This window comes from Rhinoraja longicauda, chromosome 12 (genome assembly GCF_053455715.1).
Source record: "Rhinoraja longicauda isolate Sanriku21f chromosome 12, sRhiLon1.1, whole genome shotgun sequence".
In the NCBI taxonomy this organism is placed as follows: domain Eukaryota; kingdom Metazoa; phylum Chordata; class Chondrichthyes; order Rajiformes; family Arhynchobatidae; genus Rhinoraja; species Rhinoraja longicauda.
The window spans coordinates 25,318,336-25,338,314 of NC_135964.1; the positions used below are offsets into that span (position 1 = coordinate 25,318,336).

A 19,979-nucleotide genomic window follows, 5' to 3' on the forward strand; every position below is an offset into this window, starting at 1 on the left:
TGTCCTGTTGGAAGGTGAACCTCCGCCCCAGTCTGAGGTCCAGAACGCTCTGGCGCAGGGTTTCATCAAGGATCTCTCTGTACTTTGCTCCGTTCATCTTTCCCTCGATCCTGACCAGTCTCCCAGTTCCTGCCGCTGAAAAACATTCCCACAGCATGATGCTGCCACCACCAGGCTTCACCATAGGTATGGTATTGGCCAGGTGATGAGCGGTGTCTGGTGTTCTCCAGACGCCACGCTTGGCATTCAGGCCAAAGTGTTCAATCTTAGTTTCATCATACTAGAGAATCTTGTTTCTCATGGTTTGAGAGTCCTTAAGGTGCCTTTTTTGGCAAACTCCAAGCAGGCTGTCATGTGCCTTTAACTGAGGAGTGGCTTCCATTTGGCCACTCTACCATAAAGGCCTGATTGGTGGAGTGCTGCAGATATAGTTGTCCTTCTGGAAGGTTCTCCCATCTCCATAGAGGAACTCTGGAGCTCTGTCAGAGTGACCATCGGGTTCTTGGTCACCTCCCTCGATTGCTCAGTTTGGCCGGGTGGCCAGCTCTATGAAGAGTCCTGATGTTTCTAAAGTTCATCCATTTAAAAATGACGGAGGCCACTGTGCTCTTGTGGACCTGCAATGCTGCAGAAATTGTTTTATACCCTTCTCCAGATGTGTGTCTCGACACAATCCTGTCTCGGAAGTCTACGGACAATTCCTTTGTCTTCATGGATTGATTTTTGCTCCGACATGCACTGTCAACTGTGGGACCTTATATAGACAAATGTGTGCCTTTCCAAATCATGTCCAATCAATTTAATTTACCACTGGTGGACTCCAATCAAGTTGTAGAAACATCTCAAGGATAATCAATGGAAACAGGATGAACCTAAGCTCAATTTTGAGTGTCATAGCAAAGGATCTGAATACTTATGTAAATGTGATATTTCAGTAATTTATTTTTAATTACTTTGTAAAAAATTCTAAACACCTGCTTTCATTTCTTCATTCTGGGGTATAGTGTGTAGATTGATGATAAAAAAATTTTTTTAAATCCATTTTAAAATAAGGCTGTAATGTAACAAAATGTGGAAAAAGTGAAGGGGTCTGAGTACTTTTTTTCAGTGTATTTTTCAGTGCAAGTACTTTTACTTTTCCATCCTCAGTTTAATTCCCCGATGTTAATTTTTAACACAAGGGCCAGAAAAGGTATTTATTTTCTGTATGTAGTTCAATAATTATTGCTGATGATTTGTTTTCAAATTAATGGTGCAATGAAATAACTATTTTCCTTTACAGGGTGGTTCAACTATAGTATAAAGGGGATATATGTGGATTTTGCATTAAAAATACAAGATGTTTCTATTCGACAGCATCATCTTGTAAGCGCATCTGTGCTGTATGTAATGGCAACAGCAAGTTTCTTTCCAAAATGACCTGCTCCTGTACAAACATTACTCATGTAGTACATTGCTAAGAAAAATAGCAGCCTGTTACATGAAGGATACAACATTGCAGCAGCATCTGCCGGAAAACAAATGTTGGGGGTTATGGGGAGAAGGCAGGAAAATGCAGTTGAGAGGGAAAGATAGATCAGCCATGATTAAATAGCTGAAGAGACTTGATGGGCCAAATGGCCTAATTCTTTTCCTCGAACTTATGAAAACCATCAACTGAGCATTTTCAAATACAGAAAAAGTAGTAACTAAGCATACCTGAAAAGGTTAGGAGTGTGTTTGTGAATATTTAAGAGTAATAAATTATAATTACAAGAACAATTTTCCAGCAATGATTTTTCTTTCATTTTAATTTTTGTTGGAAATCATTTCAAAATTGATAATTAGAAAATTTGATATTGAACATCCCAGCAATCCTACTTATTCACAATACTAGATAGTGCAATGGAGGTAGGAGTTGGACCTACGAATTGGGGCTTCTCTGTGAGCTTTATGGTTCAGTCAGATTCATTACCAAATTCACTTAGTGATTAGCCTGGCTTCATGGAAAACAGGATAAAGCATAAGCCCAGAGAACAGCATGGAACTCTTTAGTCAGAGGATGGTGAATCTGAGGGATTCATTGTCACAGATGGCTGTGAAGGCCATGTCGATGGATATTTTTAAGGCAGAGTTTGACAGATTCTTGATTAATAAGGGTGTCAGGGGTTATTGGGGAGAAGGCAGGAAAATGGGGTTGAAAGGGAAACAAAGATTAGCCATGAATGAATGGCAGAGTAGACTTGAAGAGCCGAATGGCCTAATTCTGCTCCTATAACTTATGACTGGCAAACCAAGACTCCTCTCTACCCGCAAGAATTAGTGTCAAGGCACATATAATCTCTGCAAAGATGCCCTTGCCAAGCAAATCTGCCTTTCAAGTAAAACGAAGAATAATTTAAAGGACACAAAGTGCTGGAGTAACTCAGCAGGTCATGCAGCATCCCTGGAGAACATGGATGTGACGTTTCGGGGCGAGACCCTTCTTCACACTGATTGTGCGGAGTGTGGGGAGAATAAAGCTCGTAAAGGGGAGCGGCAAGACATGCGTGGCAGGTAATAAGTCGGCACGGGCAAGGGAGGAGGGGAGGTTTGATAGGCAGCTGCTTGGAATAAGGCCAAAGATTAGAAAGGAAGGGAGGAAAGAGTGAGACAGGTTTGAAGAGTTGCGGATTGTACATCCAGAGGGAGCAAACTGGCAGGAAGGAGTATGGGTGAGTGGGGGGGGGGGGGGGGAAATAGGCGGGAGTCCAGTTGGGGCAAAGGAGAGGGAACAGGCTAGAGAGGGGGAAGGGGATTGGGGTGGGTGGAAAATATTTTTGATTGATTGAAGGATACAGCATGGAAACAGGTCCTTCCGCCAACCGAGTTCACACTGATCATTGATCACCCATTCATACAATTTCTATGTCATCCCTCTTTCACATCCAGCCCCCTATACACCAGGGAGAATTTAGAGGCGACAATTAACCTACAAACTTGCACATCTTAGGGATGTGGGAGGAAACTGGAGCACCTGGTGGAAACCCACATGGTCACAGGGAGAACGTGCAAACTCCACATACCAACAGCTCCCGAGGTCAGGATCAAACTCAGATTACTGGCGCTTCTGAGGCAGCAACTCTACCAGCTGCGCCACTGTGCTGTCCGTTCTTAACACATCATTAATTTCCCCAGCTGTTACTAACTCCCATTTCTCCACAAGTCCAACAATCAGTCTGAAGAAGGGCCTCGGCCTGAAAAGTGATCTATTGTTTATCTACAGAGATGCTGCCTGACCTGCTGAATTACTCCAGCACTTTGTGTCGATCAATAACCCCCACTGTGCATCTTAGCAAGGATTTTAGTTCAGTTTAGAGATACAGCGCAGCTCACTGCGTCTGCGCTGACAGCAATCACCCCGTCCACTAGTACTATCCTACACTAGGGACAATTTACAATTTACAGAAGCCAATTAACCTACAAACCTGTACATTTGGAGTGGGGGTGGGGGGGAGAACCGGGCACCCGGAGAAAACCTACGCGGTCACAGGAAGAACGTACAAACTGCACCTGTCGTCGGGATAGAACCCGAGTCTCTGGCGCTGTAAGGCAGTAACCCTACCGCTGTGCCACCATGCCGCTGCCGCCTCCCATTCTTCAGTCTGATTTACTAAGGAGACACACATTTGCTTTTCCTGTCCTCACACGACACAGACTGCTTGTAGACGATACTTTACCATATCGATACTTTACGATACTAACCCAGATCGTATCGATAAGTATACTTTACGATACTAACCCAGAAAATCAAAGGACAGTTACAAGCGTAATAAGCAGCGATTATTTCCCTTTCACAAAATCCAGGTCAACATAAGTTCATCAGATAGTTTTACTGGAAATTAGCCATTCCTATGTTATTTCATAACCAGGCTAGGAATGTTGATGTGAAATCCATCTGACTTGATGCTTTACAAAAATTCCAGTGTAAATGAGGTCTGGTCCATATTGATGTATCGAAGAAGTTTGGTACTTAGTTCACATCCCGTGAGGAACACTCCTTTATAAATACATTGTTTTAATTTACTATTCTAAAAGGAATCTTCTTCTGTTTCAGAATCCATGTTTGGTTTAGTCAATCTCTCCAATTCCTCACCATCCTGAAAATTAAAACAATAAGGGGGTAATGAATTACAGACTGCAGATGAGATAAGATCATTAATATTTTTGTAAAAATCTCACATGCACAAATTGTCACATTTACTTCATGCAACCCTTCTATTAAAAGTGCCAATGAGAACAGATCATCTGGCAAAGTCTAACTGGGTGGGGAAAGCACACAATTTTGTTAGAATTGCAGTATTTACCCTGGCACAGGGAGCCACTAACTGCACTGACAAGATGATGTCGGCACTGCATTCTACCTCTGCTGGAATCTAGGGGGATTATACTTAAAGTACAAATGCAATGTGCACCTACAGATAGCGGATCATGTATGCCACTGCTCAGCCATGGCACTTTCATTCTATATAGATAATTTCAGATCATTTTAGCAAGCAGAACAGACCATGGTTTATAGGCTATCTTTGGCTGATAACTTTAGACTGTCATCCACTTGCATGGGGCCATTCAATACAAGTCCCAAGACAGAAGGGTGGTGCAGAGGTAGAGTTGATGACTTACTGCACCAGGGACCGAGTTTGATCCTGAGTATGGGTGCTTATCCCCGTGACCTGCGTGTGTTTTCTCCGGGATCCCCGGTTTCCTCCCACACTCCAAAGACGTACAGGTTTGTAGGTTAATTGGCTTGGTATAATTGTAAATGGTCGCTAGTGTGCGTAGGATAGCATTAGTGTGCAGGAATCTCTGGTCGGCACAGACTCGGTGGGCTGAAGGGCCTGTTTCCGCACTGTATCTAAACTAAACTAATCCATTAAATTTAGTTTATTATTGTCACATGTACCAATGTACAGTGAAAAACCTTTTCGTTGTGTGATATCCAGTCTATGAAAAGACTATACATGAATTACAATCAAGCTGGCCACAGTGTACAGAAGATAAAGACACAAAATGCTAGAGTAACTTAGCGAGACAAGCAATATCTCTGGAGAAAAGGAATAGGTGACACAAGTATGAAGAAGGGTCTCGACCAAAAACATCACCTATTCCTTTTCTTCAGAGATGCTGCCTGCACTTTGTGTCTATCTTTGTGTAAACCAGCATCTGCAGTTCCTTCCTACAGTGTACAGATATAGGATAAAGGGTATAACGTTTAGTGCAAGGTAAGAATTGACTTCCGATATGTTCAAGCATTACTTCTGCTACAACTGCAGGATCCCTACAATGCTGTGAAGGTTCATGGTGACCTGTTGCAATCTCCCACTGTGAGAATGCAGACACCAACTACCCACATGCAGAAAAATAGGATCAGGATGATGGTGTTTGCACAGTGCTGAATCCTGCACTCTGATCCCTTTGTCTACTTTTGGGTCGATCAAATTTAATAACATTTGATTCTATAAACAAAGATTAACAGGCTGGTCTCCATCCCAGAAAAAACCCAATCATTTCAACTCTGACAGAAAACAGATATTTCTTTGTCTTGATAAATGATTTGCAAATTTTCCATGGATTTTCAACTAATAATAGCTCCTGAAAGTCTTCCAAATACCATACATGACCAGTGTGATGGATACTCATCTTAAAATCATTCTTTCTACATGGTAGTCTTCAGTTAAGTCAAAATGACATACACTTACATAAACAATAGCCCGGTGACCACCACGTGTAACTATTTAGAGTCAACAATTATTAAACACAGTAATGAGTGAACTATTTCTGTACTCACAGGCGATGCTCAATTGCGTGTACAAGAAAAATGGAGGTAAAAACCCTTTAGTCTAAATGACTGCATGCATGTAAATATGTTACGATTTTAACTAGGCAATATGAATAATTAATTGTGAATATACTAATTATTTACGAGTTGTTGTGCATGGAAACATTCTACACATGACGACTTCACTAATTTTGGAGGTTGTGTGAAAAAAACCATTTTGAACATAGGAACTACCTACCCCACTAGAACGTTCTGGAAGTTCACCGTTTATAACCTTTAGTCTCTCTTGTTGGAGGATATACATTGGATCCTTTATCCTGCTGGAATTATAAATAAATATCGCCAGGAATACCACTGGAATTTCTAATAAAAATGTCAGCGAAGGTTTAAAATTAAATTCAAAGACAGATACCGTGGTAATAATGACAGTTATTATTTGGGCAGTGAGAACGTGAAACATATTGTCTCTGAACTTTAGGATAAAAGCCACAGACAGTCCAAAGGCAGCGGTAATAAAGATTAAAGCCACGGAAAATACATTGTGCCCATAGAAAAATCCACAGTTTTGGATGTGGGTGCGAGATTCAGATCGAAGTAGTAATATTAGTCCATTGAATATAACTCCAAAAACATACAGTTTACTGTTCTGAATGAAAATACTTTTGGTCAGTTGATCTTCTTCTTTCAGCATTTTTTCATTATAGATATTAGCCATGGAAGAGATAAAGCACTGTATAATTATAAAGAGGTGGCCAAGGCCAAGGTTAAGCTGTTTGAACGTGGTATTCCACTTTGATGCTGCCGATGTGGGATTTGTCTGCAGCTGATGGTGTGCGTTTTTATCCTGAGGGGTTACAAACGGAATGCAGCTGTTTGATGCATTGAAGTGCATGTGGTGATTTGATAAGTGCCTGGATACAGTGTCTTGGGCTGGTCCATTCCCCGATGCAAGAGCCACAATGGATAGGAACAAAATCACAAGCGATGCCCATTGCACTGTGGACAGGCGCCGTCTGTTGGAAAGGAGAAACAGTGCATTATTTGTGTGCTTGCAGTTTGCAGTATGAACAAAAAAAGTGTTTTTCAGTATGTCTTGAGTAACAAAATACACATAATTCAAAAAAATCATCTTTTGACAACTTTTTTTTCATATCCAAGCTACACATCTTTTAAAATCCACACACTGTAAGATTGTCATTTAATTAAATTATTTTTCTAACAACTGGAGCCGCTGCCTTTCAGAGCCAGAGACCCAGGTTCGATCCTGACGACGGGTACAGTCTGTCTGGAGTTTGCACGTTCTCCCCGTGATTACGTGGGTTTGCTCCGGGTGCTCTGGTTTTGTCCCACATTCCAAAGGTGTGTGGGTTTTTAGGTCAAGTGGCTTCTGTAAATTGCCCTGAGTGTGTAGGATGTAAAAGTGGGAATAACATAAATCTACAAGTACTAATAGTACACTACTACACTATAGTAGTATAGAACTGGGATGGAACTAATAGTACACTACTACACTACAGTAGTATAGAACTGGGATGGAACTAATAGTACACCAGGAGCGCAGGAGGATGAGGGGTGATCTTATAGAGGTGTATAAAACCATGAGCGGACTTGATCGGGTAGATGCAGAGGCTCTTGCCCAGAGTTGGTGAACCGAGGACCAGAGAACATGGGTTTAAGGTGAAGGGGAAAAGATTTAACAGGATTCTGAGGGGTAACTTTTTCACATGAAGGGTGGCGGGTGTATGGAACAAGCTGCCAGAGGAGGTAGTTGAAGTTGGGACTATCCCAACGTTTAACAGTTAGACAGGTACATGGATAGGACAGCTTAGGAGGGATATGGACCAAACGCAGACAGGTGACACTAGTGTAGTTGGGACATGTTAGAGTCTCGGTGGGCCTGTTTCCACGCTGCATCTCTAAACTACTCTTTAGAAATATTTCACAGCAATAAAAACAGTTTTACAACACGACGTATTCTTATGAAGTTTCCTTTGAGAACCGAACAAAACAAGCATGCCTTAGATTCTGAGCTCATCTTCACATGCATGTAACCAGTAAGAACTGTATAAACAAGCCATCTGCAAACTTCTTGTATGCACTTTATACTCTGTTATCAATTAATCTAAAAAAACGCTGTTGAAGATTATTGAACTAAGAAAATAACTGGATATTGAATGTGTTGGTTTCTTCAGCCTTATCTTTAAGTATAGAGTTACTACAGGAATTATTTAAGTAACTTACTTCAGAACAATCCTGAACAATACAGCCGTTGTGATAATAACAAAATTGGAGAACAAAACTGCCAATGCCTAAACAGGGAATACCAGAAAAAAAATTAATAAGCCTTAAAAACAAAAGTCATAGTGTCAACTTATTATGAAAAGTGATTGTATTTTAGTCTGATCTGCTAGTTGCAAGATGACGCTGGAGTGTGGGTACTCTGTGTGCACTGGTCCCAGAAGAGGAGCTACTACCATCCAATACAAGCATCCTCCTCTTTAACATCTCTTCCCAATTGTAATTCCAAGACCAATTCTAGCTGTAAACTATATTCTGTACTCAGGTATCTTTCTCTTCGCTCAACCTTTGGCACGTATTTGGCTTATTTGTGCAAAAAGTGATTTTGATCATCCGGTTTCAACATTAGATCACTTCCAAGCTATAAATAACAAGACTGCATGGCAAAACCCTCTTCGCTCCGCCCCAACTTTATCCCCAAACTATTTTGCATTTCTTAACCAGCCAAGTTTTTGTTTCTGACCACTCGTATGAATTTCACATTGAATCTTCAACAGATCAAGCATGGTTTACACTTTGAGCAAGTTTAAAGTTTGACATTTTTAACTCATGTTTAGTACCTGACCTAAAGCACCTTTTGCCAATGAAGATGTTCCAAATCACTTCAAAATAGTGCTAATGTTGCCAAATAGGCTAACAAGGTGCATATGGCTAGGTCCTACAAAACAGATAAAATAATGAATAGAAACAAGAAACTGTAGATTCTGGTTTACACAAAAGGACACAAAATGCTGGAGTCACTCACTGGCAGCATTTCTGAGGTAACATGGATGGGAAACGTTTCGGGTCAGGACCCTTTTTCATAAAATAAGGATACTGTTTTCTTGATAATTGAAGAGGAATGCACTGACCAGACATGAGAAAACCATTCCCACCCCCTTTCATAAAATAACTTGGGTCTCCAATAAATGAACACAAATTCTTATAGGCTTCAATAATATGAAGCATATATATTTTTGTCACCTTACCGGTTGGAGGTAGACCAACACATAGAAAACAATCAAGTTATCCACAAAGTAGAGAAGGGCTGGAACAGACCATTTCATAAATTGGAAAACACTGCGCCAAGAGGAACATTTTAAACTCTTGCACAATTGTCCCTCTGTAAAGAAAAAGCATATTATGAATTCTTTTTTCATGGATTGTATAGCATTATTTCTTCAGTATTAATCAAGATACAAAGTGGCAACATAATTGAAAAGAAGTAGACCTTAATCTTCATTTAGAGTCTAGAGTCACACAGCACGAAAACAGGCCCTTTGGTCCAACTTCCCCATGCCGACCAAGATGCCCCATTTACGCTCGATCCACCTGCCCATGTTTGGCTCATATAATTCTAAACCTTTTCTATCCATGTACCTGTTTTTTAAACATCGTGATAGCAACTCCTCTGTTCGTTCCGTATACCCACTGCCCTCTGTACTACATTTACCCTGTCTATTCCCTTCATGATTACACCTTCATAAAATTACAATCCCCCCCCTCCCCTATTCCTGTTGCGCTCCAAGGAATAAAGTCCTAGCCTGCCCAACCTTTCCTTATAGCTCAGACCCTCAAGTTCTGGCAACATCCTCAAAAATGTTATCTGCGCTCTTCACAGTTAACAACATTTTTCTTATAACAGGGTGACCAAAACTAATCACAATACTACAAAAGCAGCCTGGCCAAAGTCTTGTACTGATCATTCTGACAGGACAGTATTTTTGAGAATGAGTTTGGGATGCATTCAAGATAGCTTCCTTGAATAACACAGCAATCATGATGTATTTGTACAAGAAACACAAGATATTAGAAAGCAGGTACAGAAATTAATTAAGTGAAGTTTTCTGTGCTGCCGAATAAGGGATAAATATTTGCCAGGTATCCAATACATCCTGTCTCCTCTAGAAAACAGTCTCCCTGGGATATTTTACCTTTCCCTTCAGATATCAGATCAAGGTTGATTTTCACATCTAATCTAAAGGACATCTCTTCTCTTACAGATAGAGCTGCTGCCTCACAACACCAGAGACCTAGGTTTGATCCTGAGCTCGGGTGCTGTTTGTGTGGAGCGTGCACATTGTCCCTGTGACCACGTGGGTTTCCTCCAGGTGCTCTGGTTTCCTCCCACATCCCAGACATCCCAGTGGATGTAAAAGTAGAATAACATTGAACTAGTGTGAACAGGTGAACAATGGTTGGCGTGGACTCAGTGGGCCAAAGGTCCTGTTCCAATGCCGTATCTCTAAACAAAACTAAACAGTCTACTCAATATACAAAGGTGTCAAACAAATAACATATTTAGTTAAGTAAATTCCCTGTACAAATATTCTAACCATACATAAATACTGAAGAAACATTGACATTTAAACGCACCTTGTATTAGAATCTTGAGTGCTAGAATGCCACAAAATACCAATTTCACAGCCTCTGCACATAAATTCACAGTGGCTGGTAAATAGTTGTATCTATTCCCTAAGAAATATGAAAAGGAATTTTGTTAGTTATCAATAATTATGCCATTGGTAAGAACTTTCAACAGCCTACTAGAATCGAACAAGAATCCGCGATGTGCCTAGAACTGCTGTACCTTTCTCTAGTTACACCCCTATTCTCTTCATGCAATGCAAATTGTGTTCAGATTTTGGCACACAGACTGTAGGTCTTGCAAAGTTTTGGTTTAACCTGCTTGTGAGCAAAAACATATTACCCATAATATTTCTAGAGACTGGGGCAATATATTAAACCCGCCCTCCCTCCCTCCCTCCCAAGCCAAAAAAAGGTGTTTGGACTAGATGGAAAGTTAAATTGCACATGGGATGTGTGGTATGTGTTCAAATAACCAAAACCCCCTGAAGAAACAGGTTGGTTATTGCTAAACAGTTAGTTTGCCTTTAAATTAGCAACTGCCTAAAATATTGAAAAAGTAACAAGTTAACTGTAAATACATAGGAATTATGCTCAAATTGAAATATGTCAAACAAAGTTGTTACACTACTCCATGCAATAGCTTTACCACACACCATAGTAGTTTCATTCAATTGCTTATATCTGACCATGAACATTTTTCACCACTTAGAACTTTTCAGTAAAGGCTCCTATAAATGTTTGTAGGTGGCGCCAGCAATGGCTGCCTCGCCAACAGTCTGTTTGTCCTTTCCTTCTTGGTGTTTTAATAGTATGTGTTAAATGTATGTTTTTAGTGTTCTTTAGCTTGTTTTATGTGGGGGGTGGGGAAAACTTTTTCGATGGAGATGTAATTTTTTTCCGTAACGTATCTCTGTCCGCACTACGGCCTAACATCGAGGAGTTGGCGGCCTTTGCTGGAGCCCAATTTCGAGAGCTCCACCGCGGGTGCCTAAGGGACTTTAACATCGCGGAGCCTGCGATTCCTTTGCCAGGGATCAACCTCAGAGCTCCAACTGTGGGTGCTTGCTTAACATCACGGAGCCCGCGGTCTCTGGTCAGAGACCGACATCGGGAACTCTAAGCCATGGGAGTTTCAATCGCCCCGATGCGGGAGCTTTGACCACTGACAATAGACAATAGGTGCAGGAGTAGGCCATTCGGCCCTTCGAGCCAGCACCGCCATTCAATGTGATCATGGCTGATCATTCTCAATCAGTACCCCGTTCCTGCCTTCTCCCCATACCCCCCGACTCCGCTATCCTTAAGAGCTCTATCTAGCTCTCTTTTGAATGCATTCAGAGAATTGGCCTCCACTGCCTTCTGAGGCAGAGAATTCCAGATTCACAACTCTCTGACTGAAAAAGTTTTTCCTCATCTCCGTTCTAAATGGCCTACCCCTTATTCTTAAACTGTGGCCCCTTGTTCTGGACTCCCCCAACATTGGGAACATGTTTCCTGCCTCTAACGTGTCCAACCCCTTAATAATCTTATACGTTTCGATAAGATCATCTCATCCTGATTGCGGGACATCAATCGCCCCGATGGATGGTTCAACTGCCCCGACCGCAGGAGAATAAGGAGGAAGATTGAACTTTTTTTGCCTTCCATCACAGTGAGGAATGTGGGGAATCCGCTGTGGTGGATGTTTATGTTAACTTTTATGTAGTTGTGTGTCTTGTTGCTTTTCTTCTCGTATGGCTGTATGGTAATTCGCATATCTGAATTGGTACATGTGACAATAAAAGACCTTTGAGATATTACTGTCTCATAAAAACGCCGCAAAATGCTTGAGTAACTCAGCGGATCAGGCAGCATCTGTAGATAACATGATAGGTGATGTTTTGGGTCGGGACCGTTCTTCAGACTGATTGTAGGAGGGGGAAGAAGATAGCTGGAAGAGAGGGGCAGGACAAAGCTCAGCAGGTAATATGTAATATCTACTCTTGCTATCTACACACGTTGGTTTCACTAATTCAAGCATCAAGAGTCAAGCTTGTTGGCCATTTCAGCTCACGAGACATCCTCAGCAATATGGTGCCAAGTTCAACTCGACCGTCAAAAATAATTACGGTTCATAGAAAGTGCAGATCCATGAAATGGCCCTTATTTTCTGTCTGATCTGTCAGGGCAATTCTAGATTTGAACAGTGGGTGGCAGCAATTAGATTTTCTAGAGATTTTTGTGAAACAATGCCACACTTCAAATGTACTTTTCCAAAGCAAAGTTTATCAGTTTAAACCTGCACATTGCTTATAAATTCCTCAGTCTTGATATCTCCCCCGCCCAATAATCCCCTATCACATACCAAATGTGTTGCTGCAAACAAAGACCCCATGGCTCCCCTTCCAGACTTGTTGATCCAAAGCCCTAATCTCTCCACATAAACCCTTCTACCTCAAGATAACCTGATCCCTGTGACACAGGGCGCAGCGGGTAGATCTGCTGCCTCACAGCACCGGAGACCTGGGTTTGATCCTGTATTCAGGTACTGCTTGTGTGGAGTTTGCAATCTGTGACTGCATAGGTTTCCTCCAGGTGCTCCGATTTCCTTCCACATCCCAAAGACACGTGGGTTCAGCCTCTATAAAATTGCATACAGTGCGCAGGGAGTGGGATATCATAGCACTAATGTGAATAGGTGATCGATAGTCAGCATAGGATCGGAGGGCCAAAAGTCCTGCTTTCATGCCGTATCTCTAAACCTAAACTGAACATATACTACACCACTCTTCCACGCCCCACCAGCACCCGCTATCCCTTCCTACCACCCCCAACCAAACTACATCTAACTATACACAGGTCTTTTCTTTCTTCCTTCCTACACCTAATTACATCTCAAACTTTCCAGATTGCAGGGATGTCTCAAGAGGTCTTCAGCTGTGTACTTCCAGAGCAGGTTTTCTCACTGATTTGACGGATGTGTAGTAAAGAGTTTTAAAAAAATTTGTAGACCCCTTGTTCCTCCTCCCGCACCGCGCAAATATGCAGCCCTAATCCTTCCATTTGAAGTGATAATCAAAAGAACAGGTTACCAGACTACAAATGAAACTAGGTCAAATCTGAGACTAAACTTTTATGATTAGAAAAATATAATTTCTGGCACCGTCTTGGGCAGAAAACTTCATGAAGAGAATCCGACTGCAGCCGAGAATGACGTACAATGAACTCAGCGTCACCGTATACACCAATGTGCGGGAGCAGAAGGAAGTACAAGATTTGATTACCATTTCCAACTCCAGCTTTATTTACCTGTAAAGGACAAAATACGAAAAGCACATAAGCAGCTGCGAATGAAAACATTTCATAAAATGAACAGCAGATGCTGGTTTATACCAAAGATAGGCACAAAATGCTGGAGTAACCAGGCATGTGAGTGAGGTAAAAAAAAAGGAAAAGAGCCGAGTGCTTGCGAGCGTGGGTCAAAAATTTGGAAACCTTTTGAAAATTTACACACAAAATTACTAGTTTCAAGCCTCTTTTAGTACATTTCAAAGTAAAAACGGACATTACAAAATAATGTGAATATGTCACTGTATACTAATAAGATTTTTATTATTTTTATTGACTTTGAAAATGTTTATACTTTCAGTGATTTGTCAATTTATTCTTTTCCTTCTCCAAGTCCTTCTTGGGCTGAATTTGGGGGCTTTGTAATCCCAACAACTTTTCTTTTTTTCTCTACTACAGCTTTTTCTTTTTCCTTCTCTGCTTGGTATTCTTTGTATTCCCATTTCATATTCCTATAAAGTCTTTGATCTACTGAGCCATGCAAGAAATCTTTCCGTGCAGCTCCGCTGCACTGCAGATGCCGCTATACGAAGGCGGTGATGCATGATACACGCAGCGAAACACACTCGTAACCACACCAGTATACACCGTACCGATCGAGCGCATTTGATAAGTCTCGCGCGCGAGTCTTCAATACTTCTGAATCATAATTTAAAGCACAAAACGAATATGGAGCTGCAATGCGGAAAGCAATACTTTTTGATGAAGCCTACGCTCACCGAGTCTAGAGCAAATACTAGACTCGTTTATCAGCAGTTTTACACGTGCTTTGTCTAGTGCATATGATAGGTTATTCATTGCAAGAGAAAGAGTAATAAGAAAATGCTCATTGCAAGTCACATAGTTTTTTTTTCCTTTTTTTCGATCCGATTTCTCCGTTAGTAAACGTGATTTTGGCAAAGTGAAAAACGTGGAAATCATGCAAAAAGCGAGGAAAATTGATTTTTAAAACGCAGAAATCCACGGGAAATTCACATGCCTGAGTAACTCAGCCGGTCAGGCAGCATCTTTGGAAAACATAGAGACATGGACCCTTCTTCAGTCGGAAAAAAGGTCCCGAAGCAAAATGTCACCTATCCATGTTCTCCAGAGATATTGCCTGACTCGCTAACTTATTCCAGCATTTTGTGTTGATCTTTGTCAATGAAAAACACAATTATACAATTTAACCTTAAAGATCAGAACATGCAAGCTGTTTGATATACAGAAACGTATTAAGTAACTAAATTATATAAACCAAATAATGTTTTATCCTTATTCCCCAGCAAATACTGAACATCAAGATGTTACCCTGACTGAACACAGGAACCTTATAATATATTGTTTTTCCTTAGAGTCATAGTTATACCACATGGAAACAGGTCCTTTGGACCAACTTGCCCTTGCCAACCAAGATGTCCCATCTAAACTAGCCGCACCTTTGGCCCAAATCCCTTTCCTATCCATGTACCTATCCAAACATCTTTTAAATGTTGCTATAGTACCCGCTTCAACTACCTCCTCTAACAGTTTGTTCCATATACCCACCACCCTGCGTGAAAGAGTTGTCCCTCAGGTTCCTATTAAATCAGTCCCCTCTTATCTTCAACCTATGTCCCCTACTCTGGGTAAAAGGTTCTGTGCATTCACCCTATCTATTCCCCTCATGATCTTATACACCTCTCTAAAATCACTCCTCATCCTCCTGTGCTCCAAGGAATAAAGTCCTAGTCCGCCCAGCTTCTCCCTATAGCTCAGAAGCTCAAGTTCTCACAACATGCTTGTAAATCTTCTCTGCAGTCACAGCTGAACTACATCCTTCCTACAGCAGGGTGACAAGAAGATCTTGCCAAAAAAATGGGTATTTTAAAAAGTCAGTTACTAATTCAGCCCTGAATTTTTATTGTTTTACATATTATATATCTATAAAATTGATATATAATTTATGTTTTTGTGTATAGTCAAGCTATCAAATTCCTTATAACTATTGTAGAAACTAGATAGAACTGCAGATGCTGGTTTACAAAAAGCAACATTGGAAATATCCAGTCTTTTTGACCATGTCTTACTGACCAAGCAAATTCCCCTTAATTAAAGTTTCTTGCATTAAAAACTGAATATTTACACATACTTACTGTATAAGTAAAAATATATTATATTAGATAATATTTCAGATAGCTGCTGCTCTTCCACATATCAAACTTCACTCCTTAATTTTCTTGCTCAAAAAATCAGAAGTTCCTGAGTAATCAAATCAAATAAACAAATTAGGTTTATTGGGCAATACATCAATGATAATATCTTACATAACACCAAGATTTTACTAAAGTTCATGACAGAAACTGGAAAAGTGAAATGTATGCATAAACATGGAACAGAAGATGCTGGAATCTTGCATAAATCTTTCTGGAGTAACGCAACGGGACAGGCAGCATCTGTGGAAGGAATGGACAAGCGATCAGGTCAGCACCCTTCCCAAAACGTTGATTGTCCATTCCTTCTACAGATGTTGATTGACCCGCTGAGTTACTCCAGCACTTTGTGTTTTACATAGAAACATAGAAAAATAGGTTCAGGAATAGTCCATTCGGCCCTTCGAGTCAGCACCACCATTCAACATGATTATGGCTGATCATCTAAAAATCAGTACCCAACTCCCTTGATTCCTTTTGCCCCGAGAGCTAAATCTAACTCTCCCTTGAAAACATCCAGTGCATTGGCCTCCACTGCCTAAATGTATGCATGGCAGAGAATTCCACAGATTCACAACTCTGGGTGAAGAAGTTTTTGCTCATCTCAGTCCTAAATAGCCTACCCCATATTCTTAAACTGTGACCCCTGGTCTGGACTCCCCCAACATTGGGAACATTTTTACTGCATCAAGCCTGACCAACCCGTTAAGAATTTTATGTGCTTCTAATAAGATCCCCTCTCATCCTTCTAAATTCCAGTGAATACAAGCCCAGTCGACCCATTCTTTCATCATATGTCAGTCCGCCATCCTGGGTGAACCTACGCTGCACTCCCTCAATAGCAATGTCTTTCCTCAAATTAGGAGACCAAAATTGCACACAATACTCGAGGTGTGGTCTCACGAGGCCCTGGTTCAACTGCAGTAGGACCTCCTTGAACCTAAACTCAAATCTTCCCGCAAGCTTAGCTTTCTTCACTGCCTGCTGTACCTGCATGCTTACTTGCAGTGACAGATGTAGAAGCACACCCAGGTCCCGTTGCACCTCCCCTTTTCCTAATCTGACACCATTCAGTCTGAAGAAGGGTCTCGACCCGAAACGTCACCCATTCCTTCTCTCCATAGATGCTGCTTATCCTGCTGAGTTACTCCAGCATTTTGTGTCGACCTTTTAGATAATAATATGCCTTCCTGTTCTTGCCACCAAAGTGGATAACCTCACATTTATCCACATTACACTGCATCTGCCATGCATCTGCCCACTCACCCAACCTATCCAAGTCACCCTGCAGCCTCATAGCATCCTCATCGCAGCTCACTGCCACCCAGCTTTGTGTCATCCGCACGTATTTACACACGTTTACTCAAATGCATGCATTTAGTTGGTGTTGAAAGTTGCATAGAATAGACTATGGAGCAGATTGAAGTCTAAAAAAGGTAAATTAACACAGAAAATACTGGATGCACTCAGAAAATCAGGCAACATCTGCAGAAACAGATAACATGTTTGTTTGAAGAACCTTTGCCTAACAAATTACACTTGACGCATTAACTATCTCTCTTTCCAGATATCCTACGTGACTTGAATATTTCCAGGATTAGTTTTTATTTCAGATTGCTAGCATCTGTAGTTTTTGTATTGTCAAGAAATAAATCTGAATCTGCTCTCGATTGTGGATCATATTTCACGAGAAACAGAGGTCGAGGCATGGCTGCAGATTAATCAGGCAGAGCAGAGTTCTGCACAAATATCTGAGCACAGCATTAAAATGAGGTGGTGGATCTTATCAGGTGGTTTTCTGAGCAGTCATTTGGCAGAACGCCTCAGAAATAGAATTGCCAAACAATCAACAAGACCTTGCTTGGCTGGTGGCGAGAAAGTTTGATATTTGATGATTCATCAGAATGATGGCAAAATGAGTCAAATAATTGAGTATAAGAGTCAGAAAGCCATGTAGTATAAGAAAATAACTGCAGATGCTGGTACAAATATTTATTCACAAAATGCTGGAGTAACTCAGCAGGTCAGGCAGCATCTCGGGAGAGAAGGAATGGGTGACGTTTCGGGTCGAGACCCTTCTTCAGAAAGCCATGTTGCAGCTTCATAAAATATTTGTGACCACATTTGGAGTATTATGTGTAATTCTTGATCCCCCTTTACAGGAATGATACGGAGGCTTTTTTAGATGGTGCAGAAGAGATTTACCAGAATGCTGCATGAAGTCGTGGGTATTAGTTGCAAGGGGAGTTTGGACAAACTTGGATTGTTTTCTCTGGAGCCTGGGAGGTTGAGAGGAGACCTGTTAGAACTATAATTTAATATTATGAGAGGCAGAGACAGGTTCAATAGACAATAGGTGCAGGAGTAGGCCATTCAGCCCTTCGAGCCAGCACCGCCATTCAATGCGATCATGGCTGATCACTCTCAATCGGTACCCCCGTTCCTGCCTTCTCCCCATACCCCCTCACTCCGCTATCCTTAAGAGCTCTATCCAGCTCTCTCTTGAAAGCATTCAACGAACTGGCCTCCACTGCCTTCTGAGGCAGAGAATTCCACACCTTCACCACCCTCTGACTGAAAAAGTTCTTCCTCATCTCCGTTCTAAATGGCTTACCCCTTATTCTTAAACTGTGGCCCCTTGTTCTGGACTCCCCCAACATTGGGAACATGTTATCTGCCTCTAATGTGTCCAATCCCCTAATTATCTTATATGTTTCAATAAGATCCCCCCTCATCCTTCTAAATTCCAGTGTATACAAGCCCAATCGCTCCAGCCTTTCAACATACGACAGTCCCGCCATTCCGGGAATTAACCTAGTGAACCTACGCTGCACGCCCTCCATAGCAAGAATATCCTTCCTCAAATTTGGAGACCAAAACTGCACACAGTACTCCAGGTGCGGTCTCACCAGGGCCCGGTACAACTGTAGAAGGACCTCTTTGCTCCTATACTCAACTCCTCTTGTTACGAAGGCCAACATTCCATTGGCTTTCTTCACTGCCTGCTGTACCTGCATGCTTCCTTTCATTGACTGATGCACTAGGACACCCAGATCTCGTTGAACTCCCCCTCCTCCTAACTTGACACCATTCAGATAATAATCTGCCTTTCTATTCTTACTTCCAAAGTGAATAACCTCACACTTATCTACATTAAACTGCATCTGCCATGTATCCACCCACTCACACAACCTGTCCAAGTCACCCTGCAGCCTTATTGCATCTTCCTCACAATTCACACTATGGCAATGATATGAACCATCAGACTCTTGAACATAAACTGTCGATCCATGTCTGCTTTTCCTGTTGTACACCCGATCGGTAATCCAGGTCGGGTTTCTACTAGATCATCTGGTGTGCCGGTTCGGCTATTCTTCAGATTCGCATGGGAGCCTGAACTAACAGCAGCTAAGAGTGCATTGACTCAGTGTTTATACGTCGACGAACATAAACCTCAACTCTGATCTTGCACCAGGAACTTTGGATTCTTTGCACTAGTATTGAGATTATCGATTTTAAAAAAGTCATATATTAGCTTTGTGTTTACCGGCCTGTTATGCTGCTGAATTAAAAGTATGTTGGAATAACATCCATTAGCCCGGAAAAGCCAGGCACCAAAGTCTCGAACATGTTTTACTGTAGTTACCTCGAAGGGCCGAATGGCCTACTTCTGCATCTATTTTTCTGTTTCTAGGATCGAACCCGGATCTCTGGGGCTTCGAGGCAGCGGCACTACCCGCTGCACCGGCCTTCATCAGAGGGCCGAACACACGGGCACTCATCCCCGTAGACGGCAGGCCTACCTCTCTCAGTCATCCCAGAGTTAAGAGTCCCTTGTTAACGGAAGTTAAACACGGGTCACGCTGAGCGGAGCCGCTCCCGTGATCGGCAGACTATCGCTCCCCTCCGATGGCGGCCACTCGCTGACGTCACGGCCACTGGCCAGCGTTAGCAGCGCGCATGCGCCCACTCGATCTGACCCCGTCCACAACTCCGATCGTGCGCATGTGCCGGCCCAAACACCGATCGCGCGCATG

At 41.8% G+C, this 19,979-nt stretch overlaps 1 protein-coding gene across 2 annotated transcripts; it reads right to left on the reverse strand.

The window, feature by feature from the left end:
* Positions 1 to 1,804: 1,804 nt before the first annotated feature.
* slc35a5 (solute carrier family 35 member A5) lies at positions 1,805 to 19,876 on the reverse strand. Of its 2 annotated transcripts, none has more exons than XM_078409224.1 (8): positions 19,746 to 19,876; positions 15,886 to 15,991; positions 13,587 to 13,732; positions 10,451 to 10,549; positions 9,064 to 9,197; positions 8,039 to 8,106; positions 6,036 to 6,810; positions 1,805 to 4,118 (listed from the first exon to the last, which is right to left on the reverse strand). In XM_078409224.1, exons 3-8 carry the CDS (start codon positions 13,708 to 13,710, stop codon positions 4,050 to 4,052), a joined length of 1,269 nt encoding a protein of 422 aa, XP_078265350.1. In that variant the 5' UTR covers positions 13,711 to 13,732; positions 15,886 to 15,991; positions 19,746 to 19,876; the 3' UTR covers positions 1,805 to 4,049. The 2 variants fall into 2 exon arrangements, with proteins under 2 accessions (XP_078265350.1, XP_078265351.1); XM_078409225.1 differs by lacking the exon at positions 19,746 to 19,876 and adding an exon at positions 19,589 to 19,735.
* Positions 19,877 to 19,979: the final 103 nt, after the last annotated feature.

What these genes read in the sequence shown, in the direction of transcription:
- slc35a5 (XM_078409224.1), bottom strand. Translation starts at nt 13,710, where the DNA reads ATGGTAATCAAATCTTGTACTTCCTTCTGCTCCCGCACATTGGTGTAT. An exon ending in ACTCAAGATTCTAATACAAG is followed by an intron (nt 9,198 to 10,450) that starts GTGCGTTTAAAT and finishes TTTTCTTTACAG; the next exon opens with AGGGACAATTGTGCAAGAGT. An exon ending in TTGTTCAGGATTGTTCTGAA is followed by an intron (nt 6,811 to 8,038) that starts GTAAGTTACTTA and finishes CCTTTCCAACAG; the next exon opens with ACGGCGCCTGTCCACAGTGC.